The 18856-nt window shown below is 41.3% G+C and overlaps 1 protein-coding gene across 5 annotated transcripts in view; it reads right to left on the reverse strand.

The window, feature by feature from the left end:
* Nucleotides 1–18856, reverse strand: part of akap9 (A kinase (PRKA) anchor protein 9) — a 206815-nt gene that overhangs the window by 103124 nt on the left and 84835 nt on the right. For all 5 annotated transcript variants that reach the window (XM_072253717.1, XM_072253716.1, XM_072253715.1 and 2 more), the window contains one exon: nucleotides 5266–5492. In XM_072253717.1, the coding sequence (XP_072109818.1) occupies nucleotides 5266–5492 (227 nt within the window). The remainder of the gene's footprint in view (nucleotides 1–5265; nucleotides 5493–18856) is intronic.

Genomic DNA, 18856 nt, shown 5'->3' on the forward strand with positions numbered 1-18856 from the left:
ACGCCCTCTCATCACCAGCTGAGATTCTACCAACAATGGTTGAATTCTTTGAGGGAGTAACAGACAGATTAGACAAAGGAGAGTCAGTGGATCTTACTTGGATTTTCAAGAGGCCTTTGACAAGGTGCCCCACATGAAGCTGCTAAACATGTTAAGAGCCCATGGTATTACAGGAAAGATACTAACATTGACAGAAGGATAAAGGTGTAGACAACTTTCTAAACGGGGAACAAATTCAGAAAGCGGAGCTGCAAAAGGTCTTGGGAGTCCAAGCACAGGATTCTCTACACTTGCAGCTTGAGTCGACAGTAAGGAAAGCAAATGTAACATTAGCATTCATTTTGAGAAGACTAGAATATAAAAGCAAGGATGTGATGCTGAGGCTCTACAGGACATTGTTCAGATCAAATTTGGAGTATTGTAAGCAGTTTGGGGCCCATCATGTAAGGAAGCATGTGCTGTCATTTGAGAGGGTCCAGTGGAGTTCACAAGAATGATCCTGGGAATGAAGGGTTTAATGTATGACGTGTGTTTCATAGCTCTGGGCCTGTACTGACTGGAATTCAGAAGAATGAGGGAAGATCTCATTGAAACTTATCATCCATGACACTTCACACACTCTGGATCTTCTCAATGATATCAGGTTCCTTGGCCCCCATCATCTTATTTTTACTGTGGATGTCCAGTCCCCATACACCTCCACCCCCTACCAGGAAGGCCTCAAAGCTCTCCGTCTTTTTCTGGACATCAGACCTAACCAATTCCCCTTCACCACTACTCTCCTCCACCTAGCAGAACTTGTCCTCTCTCTAAATAATTTCTCCTTCAGCCACTTCCATTTCCTTCAAACAAAAGGTGTAGCCATAGGCACTTGCATGGGTCCCAGGTATACCTGCCTGTTTGTCAGCTACGTGGAACAGTCTATGTTCCAAGCCTACACTGGTGACCATCCCTCACTTTTCCTATGCTACATCAACGACAGCATTGGTGCTGCTTCCTGTACCCATGCTGAACTCATCTACTTCATCCACTTTACCTCCAATTTCCACCCTGCCCTAAAATTCACCTAGTCCATTTCTCGATTTCCTCCTTCCTCGTCCTTGATTTCACTTTCTCTGTCTCTGGAGACAGTTTATTCACTGATGTCTCTTATAAACCCACAAACTCTCACAGCTACCTGTACTACACCTCTTCCCACTCTGTTACTTGTAAAAACGCCATCTTCTTGTACGAAACGATGGACTCTAGGCTTCCCAACCTACCTAAGATCTTGCACCTTATCATTTGCCTCCACTGCTTTTGTAAAAGCTCAGTAACTTTTACACTTTATTCTGCATTGTTATTGTTTTACTTTTTTTCAGCTCAATGCACAGAGTAATGTTTTGATCTTTTGATCTATATAAACAGTATGCAAGACAAGCTTTTCATTGAATCCTGGTACATATGACAACGATAAACCATATCCATACCTCAAAGTCACCGTTTCCAGCATGAGATTAAGTAAATCAGGTCACTACATGTCTCACTCCATCTCTTGAAAAGCTATCTTTTTCAATTTTTTTTCTATTCATACAATAGCAGTGAGGGACTGTAGCTACTTTTGACACCAGGGCAAATTGCAGTAAGTTTATTCAATATAATATTCACTTACATAATACCTTTTATTTAAGAACATGTCTTGGGTTCCAATAAAAAAGTTGCAATTCCAACATGAATTAGGCCAACCTGAATTACTGAGGAACTTCTATCATGGAGATGCGGGATGTCTAGTAAAAGCTGACTTAAGTATCATGATCAGTGTTAAGCACAGACTGTAAGTTATCCATGCTGATCCTTACCAGCAATTTCAAGGGACAACCTTGACTCAATGGCATAGCATCAGAATTATTGTCACCTCCCTCTCCCAGTGTAGAATGCCCTCCTGCTTCAAATTATCCACCACTGTCCCTATACCAAAAAAGACCAAGGTAACATGCCTGAACGACTGGTGTCCTGTCGCACTCACCTCAATAATAAGCAAATGCTTTGAGAGGTTGGTCAAGGATTACACCTGCAGCTTGCTACCACCCAAACTCGACTCCCTACAATTCACAACCGATTGACACAGTAGCCACTGCTCTACGTACCATCCTAACACATCTGGAGAAGAAGGATGTTTATGTGAGAACGCTGTTCTTGAAGTACAGTTCCTTTCACATCGCCAGCAGGTTGTAAGAGTGGGCTCCCTCACCTCCAATCCTCTGACTCTCAGGGCTGAGTACTGAGTCCACTCCTTTACTCCCTGTATACCCATGACTGTATCGTCACCCACAGCCCCAATCTGCGAATTAAGTTTGCCGACGATACCACATTGATTGGCTTTATCTCAAACAATAACGAGGTGGCCTACAGGGAAGAAGTCATCTCTCTGACACAGTGGTGTCAAGAAAACAACCTCTCCCTCAGTGTTGCAAAAACAAAGAAGCTGGTTGTGGATTACAGGAGGAATGGAGACAGACTAACTCCTGTTGACATCAATAGATTTGGGGTCGAGAGGGTAAACAGCTTCAAGTTCCTCGGCATCTACATCACTGAGGACCTCGCGTGGTCTGTACACACCAGCAGTGTGGTGAAAAAGGCATAACAGCACCTCTTTCACCTCAGACAGTTGAGGAAGTTTGGTATGGGCCCCCAAATCCTAAGAACTTTCTACAGGGGCACAATTGAGAACATCCTGACTGGCTGCATCACTGCTTGGTATGGGATCTGTGCCTCCCTTAATCGCAGGACTCTGCAGAGAGTGGTGCGGACAGTCCAGTGCATCTATAGTTGTGAACTTCCCATGATTCAGGACATTTACGTGTGTAAAAAGGGCCTGTAGGATCACTGGGGACTCAAGTCATCCCAACCACAACCTATTCCAGCTGCTACCATCTGGGAGCGGTACTGCAGCATAAAAGCCAAGACCAAAAGGCCCTTAGACAGCTTCTTCCACCAGGCCTTCAGAGTGATGAACTCACGCTGATTTGAGAGTACTCTATATTACATTGACTATTTTATTTACTATAAATTATTATAAATTACTATAATTGCACATTTAGATGGAGATGTAATGTAAAGCTTTTTACTCATGTATGTGAAGGGTGTAAGAAATAAAGTCAATTCAATTCAATGTAAAATTTGTTGTTTTGCAGCAGCAGTAGTGTTAGAAGTCAAATACCTGCTACAGAAATTTGTATTTAAATTGGAAATCTACAGCAGTACATCTTAACTAAAGAAATTACTTCTGGAATTGGATAATACATAAGCTTGCAACTTAAGCCATAAGCCATTGGAAGAACTATGTGGGATAAGCAACATTTGTGGAGGTAAAACACACCTTAGGGACTCTCAAGGTATGCTCAAGAATTGGAAATTTTATATCTCAAAAGCCTTCACATTTCTTAATATTTTATTCATTAAACATACATTTTTGCACAAAGAGGACAGAAATGCAAGGGGCAAATGCTATTCAACAGATAGGGCAATCTTTAGTCCTGCTACACATGGATCACTGTAAACAGTTACAACGTGGACAGATTATGTTGGTCTTGGAGAGAATGCACCACAGGAGTTACTCAGATGACTGTCATTTAATCCTTCAAGTTTAGCAAAGGGAGATGCACACAGGATTCCATTCCATAGAATGTGGGCGATCAAAGGATAATTTTCACAATAACAATAGGTTGTTAAGCTTGATAGAAAGGAATTAATTCTACTAGTTGCATAGTGTAGGACTTGTGGAATAGTTTAAAAATGAAAATGAAAACAGTTCAAAAGTTTAAAAAAAAATCTGTGTAACTGCTACACAGTAATTGTTAATTTTAAATCTGAGCATAATAGGACTGTGGTAGCCTAAGGTAGAGAGTGTTACATTAAAAAAATTTGATTGTATAGAAGTAGGTCACAGGCCAGTCATAATCTCACTGAATGTTGGAAGAGAATCTGAGGAGTTAAATGTCTAATCCTAAAACTATGATGGTTTTGCCATGGCAAAATTCCCCTCTTATAGCATAGGAAAGTTCAGGAGAGGTACACTTAGCATTTTGCCAGCTCTGTCCTTCATCAAGATCATGGTTAATCTCCCACAACCTTTTTCCTGCACTCAATTCCCTCACTATCCAGGCATTTCAGAGAGATAATTAATAAATATAGGTAATAAGCCAAAGGAGAACTAAAAATAAAAGGTGCCCAAAGAGTAAACATTTTGGGGTAGGGCAAGTTTCTATACAATCCTCTGTTAAGTTTCTGAAAGAATTGCCACAACAGTCTACGCTGCACACTGTGAGTCGTGAATCCAGTTGGTAAACATGGGCCAATGAATGTGCAGAAGAGCACCGATCCCTCTTAATTGGCAAGTTATCAACCAAAAACAATGCAGAAATCCATGCCTAAAGACATTTCAGTTACACAATTGACCTTTTAAGAGTAGTTTAAACATAATTCAAAGCAGTATATAGGTTTCTGACAGATACCTGGAATGGGTGGGTCTTCTTTTGAAGAAAGTATGAAAATGGTTAGACTTTGTAAGCACTGGAATTTATGAGAGTGAGAAGTGACTTGATTAAAACATAATATCGTGTCCTACAGTGAATGAATATGAAGTGGGGAGGAATCCTCTTGTAAGAGAATCTTGATCTAGGGATCATCCAGTGAAGATAGCCAAGATCATTTAGTTGTCCATCTCAGAGGGTCACAAGTCATTATAATTCTCTTCTTCAAAGGGCAGCTGAAGTAGAGGCATTGAATGCTTTTATGATAATACCGGTTAAGCAAGAGACAAAACGTAACCTTGTGCAGACATAAATGCAGTGTCAGAGTTACAATCAGATCACCCATGGGTTTAAATACTGCAGCAGGTCTGAGAAGGCAATGGCCTACTCCTGCATCTAATTTTTATATTCATATCTAATAGTGGTGAGGTTAAGAATTGTGCATTTCCAGCACAATGTTTTCTAAAATCAAAATCCTAATTGATGAAAGAGCAAGGTAAGTGACCAAGCAGTAGGGTCTTGTGGAGGAAAGTGAAATCTTTACTTTCTGTACATGATTTCCTCTGAGGCATGACTGCACTAATATGAAATTCCTCAGTTTTTGTACCTCATAGTATACCAATTTCCACTAGGTCTTCCTGCTGTCTCAGGTGAGACTGCATCAGAAATTTAATTCCAATCATGAAAGACTGCCCTTTAAGTTCTCCCACTCTATCAAGATTCCTCAAATCAAACTTATATTAAAAACAATTACCTGATAAGTGGTCTCAGTAATAGCTTCTAGCAGTTTTTCTAAAGCTGCTTGTAAACGAGTTCCCACATGTAATACCAGCTCTTCAGTCTCAGAATCGAGTTCTCCACCGCTAAAAACATCCTGTGTGAAGTTGTGATCCTGTTCCGGTCCTTCATCTGTCCCTCCTGTCCACAGAGTAGTAACATCTCCTTCTGTATCAGTACCAGCATAGGAATCTGGCTGCTCATCTAAGAAATACATAACCGGTTATTAGAGTATGAATTTGACCACTGAACAGAAAGCTCCGAGATATTGATATTCATAAACTTGTTCATGGGTTACAGTCCAAGATTTCGTTCAGCAGAAATTTCAATTTGTGCACTATATACTAACTACTGGAAATTTTTATTTGAAATAGAAAATTGTGAATAATTATTCATGGATTACTTACTTATTTTGTTAAACAAGACAAAGAATACATTTTTAAACTTTATCAGAAAATAAATGGTTTGAATGAAAGTGGCAAGTAGAAAAAAATATAGTAGATGACAGAATCTAGACAGACCAGGAGGTAGTTCAGTCACTTAATCCTATAGCCATTGGACCCATGATCTCTTTGCCAGCTGTTTGAAGCAGCTATACAAATGATCTTATTTGCCTCCTCCACCTATACAGTAAAGGTTTTGAAAACCTATTGTTAATACAACAACTATTTTACTCTTGAGAGGAACCATATGTAATGGTCTTCAGGAGCAAATACCATCATCTTGCCTGATTATCCTTCCCTGAACAAAGTGCCAGAGGGTTCAATGTTCTTCATGAAACCCTGAAGTAGATTACAAAGAACAGATGTAGAAGGAAACTCAGACTAGTTCTGCCACTCCTTGCTGATTATTTTTCTGATATTCAAAACCACTATTGCTAGCCTAACAGCTGGCTGGAAAGGGGCATAGCTAAGCCATACGTTGGATGACTTTTCAGCATTTTTACAGAAGGGATTGCGTGCTGTATCCACACTGATATCTATGAGTTAAAAACAAGGAGTGTGCCCTGGTAGAGTTCAGAAGGCATGGTAATTGTTCACAGGTCATCTCCTCCACCACCTAAATGGCAAATTTTCAGGTACATTGGAATACCAACATCTTTATATCCCCTTCAAATTAACATAATTTCCTTCATTGCAATTCAGTCAAACTTCAAACCACCACATTGAACAAAAGTGTGGATATATCTTCTCTATGTGAGCTGACACTACTCAAGAAAGCAGTTTATCACCATTAAATCATTGCCCACTTGGAATGGAAATAAAAATGTTGGCCTTGTTATTGTCAACTACATCTCACCTGTAAATAAAAAAAAAGGATGAAAATGGGATGAGTTAGGTTACACAAGCTTGGTTATATCTCATCTGGAATGTTCTGCTGTTTTGGTAGATACAGTGACTTGAAGGGAACACATAACAGATTCACAATAAACTTACCAAAGTTCATAAGATTAAAGTATGGGTTAAATTGGAAGTTGGTTGAGGTCAGTCTGTATATTGTTTGCTTTAGAAAACTGAGAATGATAGAGTCAGAGTCCATTCAGGAGATAAATCAAACCCTTTTCATACAAATAATAATAGAAATCTGAAATGTGCTCTTCCCAAAAGGTGTGGATGCTAAGCCAACTGAAAATTATCATGACTGAACTTCATACATTTTTTGATGAATAAAATGACAGTAAGAGCTTTGGAGAACAGGTGGGAAAACTAATGTACTGAACAGCCATGAATGGATGTTTCTCTGGCAATACAAAACATTACATTTGAGATTGCTGAGATAAACATCTTAGCTTAAGCATTCAGACATCAATGAATGCTCATAACAAGATTAAACTAATACCTGGATTAAAAACAAGCTCAATCTTCCAGGCAGTATAAATTCCTGTGCTTTACATTGAATATCTTGATGAATGAAGTAGGCAGTTAATTACAGGTTAATTTGCAGATAGGAAAATTAAACTGATACTCCCTGATCAATTGTGTTGTACTCTTTGCCAACAATTCAAAATTTCTATTCTATATAATGAAGTCCAAGTTGGGGCAGGTGGTGGTGACTGGTATATTGTTTAAAGAATAAATACAGGTCAAGGCACTTAGATTTATGAATGATGACATCTATTTCCAGTATCTATCTAATGATGATCATGTTTCATTCCAAGTAATTTCTTTGTGGAAATTACCCACCACCACCATCCGTATTTGAAGTATAAAATTAGTCACAATGATGAACCGATTTCAAGATCGGTCAATTGCACTCTTTGGCACTGTGCCTGGCTATTATTTAGTTCAGTGTAGCATTCCTAAAGATTGCACGGACATCCAAAGTATGTTTCTATTATGTAACATTTACAAGCAAACATTAGTAAAATAGTTAAAATAAACCCAAGTTAAACCTTGATGAAATAGTGTCATATCTTATAAATATTTAATAATGGTCCAAATTTAAATAAGGCCTTAGTGGAGTAAAACAACACAAGTAAAAGAAAATGAAAGCATGAAAGAATGGTATTTTTGAATTACTTTCACAATCTCAGGATATCCAAATGCACCTTACATTCAATGATGAAACCTTACACATATTACCATCATAATGCAGTGAACAGAGGCAGTCAATTTGAACATAGCAAGGTTCAATAAATAGATAAACTTGTTTTAGTAATTTGCTTGAGGAAGAGATTTTCACAAAGGCAGACACCATGAATGAAAACTTTTACCGATTTGAACCAGGACCTAAATCTCTCTGCAGGACTCAGAAGGCTCTTACTGACGATTCTGCCTGAAACAGAAGTCTCTTCTATTTTTCAATGATTCACCACACATATTCTTCTCCTTCCCATAACCGATTCTTCTCCTTCCTTAACTCCACACAAAAATGTCTCATCTACAGTTAAAGATGCATTTGGCATTAACACTGCTACAATATCACTGTTGCAAATGGACTTGCATTTATACTATAGTTAATCAACTCAAATTTCTCAAAAGCACTTCACAATTATAGTGGATTCCGGTTAATTGAGTCATTGGTTAATCAGGGCAGCCACTTAATTGGGACAAACTGAGAAAGTAGCTGGGATTTCCTTTACTTCTTTGGGACACTATGCCACTTAAGTGGGACAGGAGACTGTTGCTGAACAGTTTCTAACTAGCATCAGTTGTATGCATTTGTGTGGTCGTTAGGTACTACAGAGCAAACAGTTTTTAAATAGCTTCAGTTATGAATTCAATGCATTTCTCAGCAATGTGACAGTGTACACTGGATGGAATTCTTCTGCTGATAACTATTAGGAACTAATACAGTTTTTAGTATTGGAGTATTATTGGTAGTATTCTAATTTGATCTGTATTTCATTTAAATGCTTAATTTGATATTCAGTTAAACAGTAGTTTGTCTTCATTATACCTTTTCAGAATCAAGTTTATTATCACTGGCATTTGTCATGAAGTTCAAATCAAATCAAATCAAGTTTAATTATCATTCAGATCGTGTGTGGATAAAGTCAAAGAAGACAGCGTTTCCCTGGGGCCCAGGTACATAACATACAATCAAAATAGAGAAAGAGAGATTAAAAATACACACACACACATCGTTACGCAAGGAAAAACACATGTATAGTCCAGGTCCCTGAACGACATGCAAATTGATGGTACAGCTCCTGGCAATCCAGGCTGTCCTTCCACCAATCGAACACTGGAGGGCAGCATCGACAGGCGACGTCAGCTCCCAACAGCGCACAGCCTCCACACTACACTGCCTCCAGCATTGTCTCACCTGGATTGCAGCAGCAAGTAAGCCTACCTGAGGCCTTGTCCTCTCTACAGCTGAGACCACACTACTGCCTCATGGCTTGTCTTGCCACCAAACTGGGGGAAACAGGCCTGTGGCATCTCACATTATCAATGACCAACAAGGTCTTGCAAACACAAGAGAAAGGTCCAAGACAGTCACTCATAGTTAAACTACGCACTGCCTTCATGCACCAACTCTGATGTCCTCGATTAGTCTGTACCCAGGCCAGCTCCTCTGAGTCCTCTCCGACCTGACTGCAGGCTTCTCCCTCTCCCGGCCGACCGCCGGTTTCTCCCTCTCCCACCCGATAGTTTCTCCTTCTCTGACTTGTCTGCCAGCTCCTTTGTCACACCGGCCAGCAGCTCCGAACAACGAACAGATCACTGATGTGGTAGAGCTGCTGTACTGGTTGATCTTTGAGCTCAGTATTGTCTTACAATCATAAAAAACACATTTTAAAAAGTACACCCTTGGTTGGCCCTGGAGAGACCGCTGCATTCCAACACACTGCCATCTTACGGGGAGTTTGTTGTTAAAATTTAATGATTTCCTCAAAACTCTGGATAATTGGTGTAGCCGCTTAATTGGCCCAAAGTATACTGGTCCCAGTGTGTCCCAATTAACCAGAATCCACTGCATTTACTTCTTCTTACATTTATCAACATAATTTTAAACTCAGAGCTAGCTAATCTGAATAGTGTGATTTCAGGGTAATAGGTGAAATAGGAGCTATTTGAGAAAGATAGGCAATGACACCAGAGGGTTCCTACGCCTTCTTGTGAATAATGCCATGTTTATTCAACATCCACCTGATGTTTCATTCAAAGGGCTCCAAATGTGACATAGCAGGTCTCATTCGGTGGCTTGTGGAGCATCAATCTAGATTCTATGTCCAACTATGGTAAAGGAGAGGAACTTCCAGTAATTGCCTTCCCTCCTCTCCATCACCGTTCACCATTCTTGTTTCCCTCTCACACCTTCTCTCCTTACCTGCCCATCATCTCCCACTGGTGGTACTCCCCCTTTTTCTTCCATGGTCTTCCGTCCTCTCCTATCAGATTCCTTCTCCAGCTCTTTATTTCTTCCACCAATTTTCCAGCTCTTTTCTGCACTCCTCCCCCCTTTCCCGGTTTCACCAATAACCTGCCACCTTGTACTTCTTCCTCTGCTCCCCCACCTTCTATTCTCACCTCTTCCCACTTTCTTTCTAGATCTGATGAAGGGTCTCAGCGCGAAACATTGACTGTTTATTCCCATCCATAGATGCTGCCTGACCTGCTAAACTCCTCCAACACAGTGTGTACTGCTCTGGATTTCCAGCATCTGCGGTACTTCTTGTGTACGAGTTATAAAATAAACCTTTTTACATTTTCGTCAGGAAGATTATCAATGCTTAACCACGAGGAGGAAGCTAGCTTACTGACAACAGGGAGAGAGAAAAAATATTAACTAAACACTTATTTCTTTAGTAACCCCACCATGAACAGTCCCAAGACTGGCTGTGGAATGAGGGGAGTCGGACATGGAGCTATCAATCCCCTTCTGTAAAAACACAGAGCTACAGAAACACAAACGGAAGCTCCAAAGACCTCATCCCCAGGAGAGACAGAATCTTTTAAATTGGGCTGCACCTGGGAACAACTTGAAAGGCTGGCCCAGGATAGAGCGCTCTGCCAAGCTGCATCATTGTGGCCCATGCCCCAGTAGGGGTGATGGTTTAAAGTAAGCTAATCTTAGTCAGAATCAGAATCAGGTTTAATATCACCCGTATGTGTTGTGATATTTGTTAACTTAGCAGCAGCTGTTCAATGCAATACATGATAATATAGAACAGGGGTCCCCAACCTTTTTTGCACTGCGGACCGGTTTAATATCGACAATATTCTTGCAGACCGGCTGACCGGGGGGGGGGGTAGGGTTGCCAACTGACAAGAGTAGCAGCCAAATACGTTGTGTTTACCCCAAGAAAGACTACAATGACCATGAAGCCTTGCACGGGCACCAGTGCACATGCGCGTAAGTGCCGATTTTTTTCTTTCAAATCATTTTTGGCAATTCTGTTCGGGGTGGTGTTAATCACGACCGGAATATAGGTGATAATGGGCTAATACACTCAATTTCGTTTCTAAAAAGGTTTCTCTAATGAATTTAATATTAAACACACAGCGCATATTTTCCTCGCATGAATACAGTGATAAGTCAATTATCAGGGGAGCTTGAATTAAGTGTTGAACGAACTTCCAGTAGAAGTGGTAGAGACAGATTCGATATTATCATTTAAAGAAAAATTGGATAGGTGTATGGACAGGAAAGGAATGGAGTGTTATGGGCTGAGTGCAGGTCGGTGGGACTAGGTGAGAGTAGCGTTCAGCACGGACTAGAAGGGCAAAGATGGCCTGTTTCTGTGCTGTAATTGTTATATGGTTATATAAGTCACTTATAAGTCAATAGCGTCATAACATTTTAAGTAAAATTTGGATATTAAACACACAGCGCATATTTTCCCCGTATGAACATATCAAATCATTGCAACCCACCAATATCGCTGAATCAGTGGGAGCCCTGGGCTTGTTTTCCTGCAACAACACTGACCTATCGAGGGGTGACGGGAGACAGCGATACTCGAAGGGGGTTCCTTATGTCCAGTCTATTCCGCAATTTAGTTTTTGTTGCATTCATTGCAGAGATATGTTGGAAATGGAAGCAAGTTTTCAGTGCTCTCATGGCTATCTCAGGATATTTAGCCTTGACATTGATCCAGAATGCCAGCAGAGATGTTATGTCAAACATACTTTTCAGCCCGCTGTCATTTGCAAGCTCAAGGAGTTGATCTCCTTCCCGCGCTGACATGGCTGACACACGGGTAATGACCTCGCATACGTAATGGCTCAACAGAGGGCATGACAGGGAATGAAGAAAGGTGCAGCTGACTCATATCGCCAAATCATATCGTTTCCTCGTGGCCCGGTAGCGCATGCTTTGCGGCCCGGCACTGGTTCGCGGCCCAGTGGTTGGGGACCGCTGACTTGGAAAAATAAATAGATTGATTACAGTAAGCATATATGTAAAATAGTGCAAAAACAGAAATAATATACATTTTTAAAAAATGAGGTCGTGTTCATGGGTTCAATGTCCATTTAGGAATTGTATAGCAGAGTCAATGAAAAGCTCAGTGATGAAGTACTGAAGCTGGAACACATATTCACCGTTTGGTGTTAGTGAGAAGGAACAATAGTAACTAAATATTTTGTAGCATCTCTGGAGGTTTTTTTCACTATTTAATTTTTTGGAATCTGAGCAACACAAACAAAATCTGTGATAATATAATCAATTTACATGTCAAGGAAGGTAACAGTTGTTGGTCAGAGAACTATCTATCCAGTTTCAGATGGTGCAAATGAAAATGGGTGTCAGCTTAATGGTGATTCATAAAGAAATACACTATATTACTCTTTACACTTAGTCTGTAGGAAATTATGGTAAACAATCACCGTGACAATGAAGAGGCAAGTGAAGGTGACATTGACTTGAGAGTCGAGGCGGGTGATGTGAAGTCAGAGCAGGGTCGAGGCATGTTCGAGGAGAAATGGTCGGAGCCAGGTCGAGACATGGTTGAGATGGAGTCAGGGCGTGAGAAGCACAGAAAAGTCAGAGTGGAGGAGTTTCGGAGCCCATCCTTCTAAACTGAGAGTGAGGTTAGATCAATATAAGTGCTGGGCTGATTTGGAAAGGTCGGAAATGGGCCAAAACGTGGCGGCAGGGTTCAGGCCCAGAGTGTATCAATGTGGCCGGGCCTGAGTCCTACAGCGAGAAACAAATTGGTGTTTGGACAATTGAAAAGGCAGGGTTCAGGCCCAGAGCATATCAATGTGGCCAGGCCTGAGTCCTACAGCGAGAAACAAATTGGTGTTTGGACAATTGAAAAGGCAGGGTTCAGGCCCAGAGCGTATCAATGTGGCCAGGCCTGAGTCCTACAGCGAGAAACAAATTGGTGTTTGGACAATTGAAAAGGCAGGGTGTCAGGACCGGAGGTGAGGGTCAGGCCGGTTCAGCCTGTTGCTCAGCATCACTTGCTTTGCTCCCCACTGCTATGTGATGAACTGAGGCTGAGGGTGTAGTCTGCTCCGGATTTCGTACCTGCAGACTTTGCTATGTGATGAACTGAGGCTGAGGCTGTAGGCCTGCTCAGCTGCTTGTGTCTATGGACTCACTTTCACTCTCAGTGCTGTTGCTTGCATACTCTGCTTTCTGTTTTCTTTCTCTGTACATTGGGTGTTGTTTTTTTTAAAATAGGTTCTTTCAGATTTCTTGTTTTGTGTCTGCCTATAAAGAGATGAATCTCAAGGTTGCATTATTTGTACATACTTTGGACTGTCAGTGTAACGAAGCAGACACGACCCACACCTTTTAAAACAACAATGGATACAAGAGAGCAATGCTCTAATCTGGATCAAAAAGTACTACTGGAGAAATTCAGTGGGTTAGGCAGCATCTGCGGAGGCTGGTTGAAGCTTCTTCAGTCCTTCAGGGTCTCAACTTGAAAGATTAACAATCCGTCTGCCTTCACAGATGCTGCCTGACCCACTGAATTCCTCCAGCAGTTCAGTTTTTTGCAATGTAACATGCTGGGAGAGACTCAAACAATCATTAACTAATACAGTCTCCTGTTTGCTCTGCATTCTCTAATTCTGGCACTCCTATTGATCTTATCTGTGAGCATTGAGTAATCTCTTGGAGGAACAGTCTTGCATCATGAAAACAGACTCTCTGGCCCTCCAAGTCTCAATATCTAGAGAGCAGCTAATCATTTGCGATATGTTGGTGGTACAATGCTATTGCTTTGAACATTTCAAGATAGATCTTAAAAGTTCTGATAGAAAGCCAGAACAGGTAATACGTCTTGATTCAGATTTTGTACCTAAAAGTGCTTGCAAATATTTATTTTCCCTTTACTCTTAAGAAAAAAATATTAATGCTGAAAGATAAACTTCAGAGTTCAAATCTCTGTACAAGCAACAAGCACCTGGTACTCCACCTCACTCACCACCCCACCCCGCCCTTACAGCAAACCAGCAATCTCTTTCAATTCCACAAGGACAAAGCATTTTCAAAGCCCCACAACAACCAACCCCTACTCACTTTCAAAGGATACCCAAGTATTGCAGAACTAGAAAAAAGCTTTTGTAGTCTTTTGGAATTTTTTGGAATCAAGGATGACTCACTTCCACTCTAGTTTTCTCTAATGAGGCCAATGCGAGACCCACAGACTCTTCCACATATGGAGCAAGTGGTGGTGTATGGGGCAGGTAGTGAGCTAAGATAATCCACTCTGCCTGCATATGCAAAAGGCTTGTGTGTGCTCCAAAAGTGTGGCTTCAAGATTCGCAAGACCATTCCAAAATCTCCTCCTTTACATTTAACGTCCCGACTAATCAAGGAGCTGTCAACTTCTGCTTTAAATATACTCAATGACTAGACCTCCACAGCCATTTGTTACAACGAATTCCACAGTTTTACCTTCACCATCCTCTGGTGAAAGAAATTCCTTCTCATCTGCTCTAAATAGATATCCCTCTATTTTGAGGCTATGCCCTTTGATCCGAGACTCACCCACTTATAGGAAACTTCCTCTACACATCCACTCTGCCTGAGGCCTTTCAATATTCAATAGGTTTCAATAAGATTCCCCACTCATTCTTCTAAACTCCAGTGAATTCTGGCCCAGAGCCATCAAACACTCTTGCTTTTATATTCTAGTCCTCTCAAAATGAATGCCAACAGTGCACTTGCCTTCCTCACCACTGACTCAACTTGCAAGTTAACCTTTAAGGAATCATGCATGAGATCTTCCAAGTCCCTTTGAACCTCGGATTTTTGAATTTTTTCCCCCATTTAGAAAACTGTCTACGCCTTTATTCCTTCTACCAAAGTACATGATCATACACTTTCCTGCACCATATTCCATCTGCCACTCCTTTGCCCATTCTCCTAATCTGTCTAAGTCCTTCTGCAGATTCCCTGCTTCCTCAACACTATTTGCCCATCCATCTTTGTATCATTTGCAAACAAGGCCGCAAAGCCATCAATTCCGATATCCAAATCGTTGACATATAATGTGACAAAAGTGGTCCTATTATCAATCCCTGCAGAACACCATTAGTCATTGGCAGCCAACCAGAATAGGCCCTTTTGTTCCCATCCTTACCTCCTGCCAGTCAGCCAATCTTCTATCCATGCCAGCATCTTTTGTGTGATACCATGGGTTCTTGTCTTGTTAAGCAGCTTCTTGTATGGCACCTTGTCAAAGGCCTTCTGAAAATCCAAGTAACCAGCATCCACTGTCTATCCTTTCTCTATTCCAAGAATTCCCAAAAATTTGCAAGGCAAGATCTCTCTTAAGGAAGCCATGCCGACCTTGGCCTATATTATCATCTGCCTCCAATTACCCCAAATCCTCATCCTCAATAATAGGCTACAAAATTTTGCCGACCACTAAAGTCAGGCTAACTGGTCTATGGTTTTCTTTCTTCTGCCTCCCTCCCTTCATGAAGAGTGGAGTGACACTTGCCATTTTCTGGCCAGCATTGTTTATGAAGAAATTAAAGCATCTGATCAAGAAAATGACCTGTTATAGTTAGCTTTTCCGCAAGTTTTTTCCTACCAATGTTTATAACAATCAGACTGAGATTGTCTAAATTGTACTTGAATAGATGTAGTCCTCTGTGATTGCACATTCTTTGATAGATATTTTTTTCCAGTGCACACCAAACTTCTCACAGTCCAGAGATTCTTCTTAGTAGCTGATAGCACACTTGTTTCCTTAAGACAATTTGATACAGGAGCAGAATTAGGCCATCTGGCCCAGCAAATCTGCTCTTCTATTCAATCATTGCTGACTTGCTTTTCAACCTCATTCTCCTGCCTTCTCCCAATAACCCTTAAGCCCTTTACTAGATTAGAACTTATCAAGTGCTGCGTAAAAAGCACCCAAAGACTTGGCCTCCACAACCATCTGTGGCAATGAATTCCACAGATTCACCACGCTCTGGCTGAAGAAATTCATCCTCATTTCACTTCTAGAAGTGACTTCATTCTAAATCTATGCCCTCAAATCTTAGGCTTTCCTACCAAGCTAAATATTCTCTTCATGTCCGTTCTATATAACCCTGTCAGAATTCAACAGGGTTCAATGAGATCCTTCCTCATGCTCTGAATTCCATTAAGTACAAGACAAAAGCAATTTATTTATTTAAAGAGACACAGCGGAGAATACGTCCTTCCAGCTCGTTCAAACATGCCATCCAGTAACCTCCAACAACTCCAATTTAATTCTAACCTAATCTCGGGACAATTTACAATGACCAATTAACCTACCACAGTCTTTTGTGGGAGGAAACTGGAGGACCCAGAGGAAACCCACACATACCACATTTTTCCTTCATTCTTGTAAACTTCCTCTGGGCCCGCTCCAGGACCAGCACATCTTTCCTTAGATACTCGTCCACAATTACTCACAATATTCCATATTTGGTCAAACCAATGTATTACAGAAGTCTCAGCAGAACACCCTTTCTTTTATATTCTAGGCCTCTCAGAATGAATACTAAACATTACATTTCCGCCCCCCCCCCCCCCACTGCCGACTCAACCTACAAGTTAACCATATGGGAAACCTGAAGCAGTTCTCCCAAGTCCTTTATATTTCCAATTTATGGATTCTCTCCCCATTTAGTAAACAGTCTACAGCCTCATTCTTCCTACCCAAGTACATATAGTAAACCCACACTTCACTATGCTGTATTTCATCTTCCATTTCTTTATCTGTTCTCCGAATTTGTCCAAGTCCTTCTAAAGACTCCCTGCCTCCAAAACACTACCTGTTCCTCCACCTATCTTTATGTCATCTGAAAACTTGGCTGCAATGCCATCAGTTTGCTCATCCACATCATCTTCACATAAAGCAGAAAAGTTATGGTTTCAACACTTGTTGTTTTGTATGGCAGGTGCTTTTCTCTCACACTTCTAATTGTTTTTGAACAAGCCAATCCTCCAACTCGTGGCCGCATCAATGCACTGCAGCAAAGCCATCTCAGATCCTGGTGAGAGGCATGTTTGGACCAGGTCGAGAACGTCCTGGGTTGGGGCACCACAGGGGCAAACTGGGGTTTGTCGGCTGCCCCATCAGTGTAGTGTTTGTGCTGCTTTGGCATGTCAACTTATGAGTCTATTTGTGGCTGTCCAGATTTTTCTGTTAGCTCCATAAAGCCCGGGGAGAGTCAGGTGGGGTTGTCAATCAGATCTCTGCTGGGGGTGGGGGGGCGGCATATGTTGGTGTGCCAGTATTGGGGCCATTCAGTGTGTTCCTCATAGGAGTCAAGGTTTTTCAAGTTGTAGAAAGTTTTTCAGGATTTGATTCGGGAAGTTGGAGGAGAATTTTCCATGAGTTTACGAACTGGAATGTTGTTGGACATATTTTGGATATGCTTGTAGAATTTTGAAGCTGCTTTTCTACGGATCTCCGGGGGTGCTATTCCACTCATTGTTGGGACCCATTGGGCAGTGTGGATTTTAGGCTCCTGAGATTATTCTCATGGAAGTATGGAGCTGTGTATTGATGATGTTTATGTGAGCACTTCTCTCCCAGGTGGGTGCAGAATATTCAGTGACTGAGAAACAGTGCTAGGCCAGATGTTCATAGGACTGACTCTTTAGCACCCCATTTGGTCCCTCCTTCCTTCCTGATCAAGGCCGTTCTGGATTTTAGTTTCTTTGCAACATTTTGAAGGTGGATCTCGTATAAGAGAGTCTCTTCAACCACTACATGCTATCTTCTATGGACAAGCCAGTTCTGAATCCTAACTAGCCATTAACCTTGCACCTGACGCATCTTAATCTTCTGGCTGAGCCTCCCATGAGGTACCTTGTCAAACGTCTTATTAAAATCCACAGAGACAACATCTAAGACTCTACCTTCATCAATCACCCCTGTCACCTTGTCAAAAACTTCAGTCAAGTTCATAAGACACAACTTGCCCTTGAAGTGAGGCTCACTTATCATTAGTTTCCAGGATTATCCCCTGTTCCCTTCTTGAATAATGGAACAACATTAGCTACTCACCAGTCCTCTGGGTCCTCGGCTGTGGCTGGAGAGGACATGAAGATATTTGCAAATGATCCCCCTTTATACTTGAATGGTCCCACCCTCTCTCTCGTTATCCTCTTGCTGTTGATGTATGTGTGGAATGCCTTGGGATTCTATTTCATCCTGCGTGCCAGGATGGCCCCTCCTGGCTCTCCTGATTCCCTTTTTGAGTGTTTTTCTGGCTTCTTTATACTCCTCAAGACCTCTGTTTGATTCCAGCTTCCTAAGCTTCACATGCCTTTCTTTTTTTCTTCTTGACTAAATTCATCACCTCTCTTGACATCCACTGTCCTCTTACTTTGACATTTTCGTCTTTCTGACTAGAAAATTCATGTCTTGTACTCTGTGCAGTTGGTTTTTAAACACCTGCCACATGCCTGATGTGGATTTGCCCAAAAACAATTGTTCCCAATTAACTCTCCCTAGTTCCTGCCTAACGCTCTTGTAATTTGCCCTGCTCCAGTTTACTTCTCCACTGCAAGGTCCATACTTACCCTTATCTAATTCTATCTTAAAACGTAAGGAGTTGTGGTCACTGTTTTCTAACTGTTCCCCTACTGGAAGGTCAGTCATCTGCCAGGCTCCTTACCAAGCACCAGGTCCAGTACAGCGGCTCCTCATGTTGGTCATCTATATATTG

The sequence above is a fragment of the Mobula birostris genome, chromosome 3, assembly GCF_030028105.1.
Source record: "Mobula birostris isolate sMobBir1 chromosome 3, sMobBir1.hap1, whole genome shotgun sequence".
Classification (NCBI taxonomy): Eukaryota; Metazoa; Chordata; class Chondrichthyes; order Myliobatiformes; family Myliobatidae; genus Mobula; species Mobula birostris.